Source organism: Cyprinodon variegatus, unplaced genomic scaffold (genome assembly GCF_000732505.1).
Source record: "Cyprinodon variegatus isolate N-32 unplaced genomic scaffold, C_variegatus-1.0 Scaffold160, whole genome shotgun sequence".
NCBI lineage: Eukaryota > Metazoa > Chordata > Actinopteri > Cyprinodontiformes > Cyprinodontidae > Cyprinodon > Cyprinodon variegatus.
Window position 1 is genome coordinate 56,841 of NW_015150613.1, and position 2,719 is coordinate 59,559.

Here is a 2,719-nt window from a genome sequence, read left to right on the forward strand (position 1 = left end):
TTTACAAGGATCTCTCCTTTCTCCACAGCCTCATGAATCTCTTCTCCATCTCTTCTCCAGAAAATGTCAGCAGTTTCGGGGTAGAAACCTGTAGCATGGCAGGTCACCACAGAGGTGGGAGTCCTCTGGAGCAGAGACACAGAGGGTCTTTCTATTTAAGAAAAAAATTATAATAAAAAAGATGATCTTTGTAATAAATTTGGAAAGATCCTGTTGTTGCTGCATTTAAATTGGGTCATAAATATACCTTTTTTCTGCAGAAAGCTCCTCCCATGATGAACATATCTCTTTAACCAGTCGGAACATATATAGATGTAAAAATGTTTATACTCTTCTAATCTAGCTTTCATGGTGTCCCATGTGAGTTTTGTGAGTACAGCTTGTGGTTTGGTAGCAATCCATGTCAGGGTCTTCAGGTCCAGGGCTAAGATGTCTTCCCCATTATAACCATACTGATCATATCCTGTAATTTCTCCAGTCTCATCATCCCACTCACAGCCATCCATTATCTGCAAAATGTAGGGACCTTAAAGACAAGAAAAAAAGACATAATTAACAAAAGAAGGCACACTCACATATAAAAAAAGGAAAACAGTTAATCAAAATGATAAAAAAATAAATGTTTCTAAGACAGGAACAGACTTTAACATCTCATATATGTACCACCAAATTGAATTTAACAAGAAAATAAATAAAAGAAGATAAACTAAAGGCAGACATGTACTGTTTTGTTTTGTTTTTTTCAGTTTGAGGTAAGAGAGACACTAACAAATTCATGAATAAGGAAAAAGTTTATGATGAGGTTAAATGTCGCCTTTTTTTGCAAGGATTATATTGTTTCATACTGTGTTGTTTTACAAAACGCCTATAGGTGGTGCTGCATTCACGCCATGAAAAATAAGCTAATAAAGCATCAAAGCACTTCAGTTAAAGAAAGGATGTGAAAGTATCTGGAAAGAAGACAAAGGCCTCTTTTCTTTAGTATCCAACAGCCACCAATAGATTAATGTTTTTGATTTTGTTGTTTTCATATACATGTAATGTTTATTATTGAGAGTTGTCTCTAATTGTTCTAAAGACTTAATTGAACTTTTTTTTGTCTGCGTGTGTGTTTGTGTGCTGAATTTCTAATAAATTCATAGTCTAAGGAAAAACTAAACTTTTGTGGACCTGTTTCACATGATTAATGATGACAGTTATAGTTTATCTTGTAACAGGAGACGCTGGCTCCCTTTGAGAGTCACATTACACCATAAAATGATTAATAAATGTTATTCTTTTAGTTTTACCTTGAACATGCTATTTGTTTCACTATGCTTTTAAAATCCTACAAACCTTGTTCACATAATGATGTCACTAATCTGTAATTCATTCTTATGCGTGTATTTTCAGTTCATAAAGCCGCAGCCACACCTTGACGATTTAGCCAGGCTGACGTACGAAAAATCTCGCAAAAACTGGAATAAGTTGGATAACTTCATATAAGTTATGAGCATGCTGAAGTACTCTGAAGCATAGTGACTCATGCTGGCACATGTTGACATACAGCAAGAAGGTATGCCAGCGTATGCTCATTTATGGGCCATAAGTTCTAGGTAAGTTATATGATGGTTGATATATGTTAAGTGTCAGTTACTCATAAGTCATGGCGTCTAGCTTATCTAAAACCTATGAGTAACTTGTGCATTACTTATGCGTAACTTATCAAGAACTTATCTCCAACGCATATCAACGTGTCTGACGTGTTTCTAACTTAGAGCTACTGTATGATGACGTATTGGCAGCGTTTTGGTATAAAAGAGGATTCACTGGAGGAAACCGTCTGTCCTTCTCCAGACTTTATCCCCATCATAGGGTGAGCAAGAAGGTGAGTGTGATGGATCCTCCCTGCGTTCACGCCCTCGGCCACGGCCAACGAACTTGCTAGCAGACATGATGCTGAATCTGCTGCGACTGCAAACCTTCTCTCTTTCTTCTTCTTCGCATTTATTTATTTATTCTTTTTTTTTTTTGGCGGGCAGTAAAAATCAGCTAGGTTAGTATTGTGATCAAAAACATCTTTTTATGCAGGTTGGGCGCCTCCGGGTGATTTGCTGCCCCACTCACGTCACTGGCTTGTGCATCATTTTATGGGAATAATGCTGCCGTGCATTAGGAATAAGTTAGGCTGTCTTTGGACAGAAGTATAAGACATAAGTATAATGAATACTCTGGGTATACACCCAAAATTGAAAAAATACATTGAAAGTTCAGTGTATGCCAGCCTTTTAGAAGATTTTGGGACGTCAAGGTGTGACAGGGGCTTTACAGGTCCTGCTGTAGAGTTGGAAGACAAAATACATGTAATTTCAATCAGTTGTACTATTGCAATATTCTTTATCATTTACAGGAAATATGGCAAGCACTGTATACTGAAACCTAAAGCCAATATAGGTGAAGAAAACGTGTTTATTAAAAAGCTCCTTACCTTCAGTGAGGTTTAAACGTTGCTTCAAGCTATTCACGTCTGCTTTAAATACATGTTGACTTATAATACACGTCCGAGTATACCACTCCAAGTGGTTGGGATCCTTTTCAATCAGTGTCATCGCCAAGTCTTGTTTGGGCTTGGCGGTCTTGATGTTGCTGTCGCAATATCCCACCTGAACTTCATTTACTGTTGCAACCCCAACAAACTCTGGAAAGCCTGGGACTCCGTAGGTAGCAGTACGTAAATATC

The 2,719-nt window shown here is 37.6% G+C and overlaps 1 protein-coding gene across 1 annotated transcript in view; it reads right to left on the minus strand.

Annotated features, from left to right (window-relative positions):
* Positions 1 to 1,849, minus strand: part of LOC107086729 (major histocompatibility complex class I-related gene protein-like) — a 15,603-nt gene extending 13,754 nt beyond the window's left edge. The window contains exons 1-3 of the mRNA XM_015377857.1: positions 1,810 to 1,849; positions 378 to 526; positions 6 to 125 (exon numbers count right to left, since the gene is read on the minus strand). Of these exons, the coding sequence (XP_015233343.1) occupies positions 6 to 125; positions 378 to 526; positions 1,810 to 1,849 (309 nt within the window). The remainder of the gene's footprint in view (positions 1 to 5; positions 126 to 377; positions 527 to 1,809) is intronic.
* Between the last annotated feature and the right edge of the window lie 870 nt (positions 1,850 to 2,719).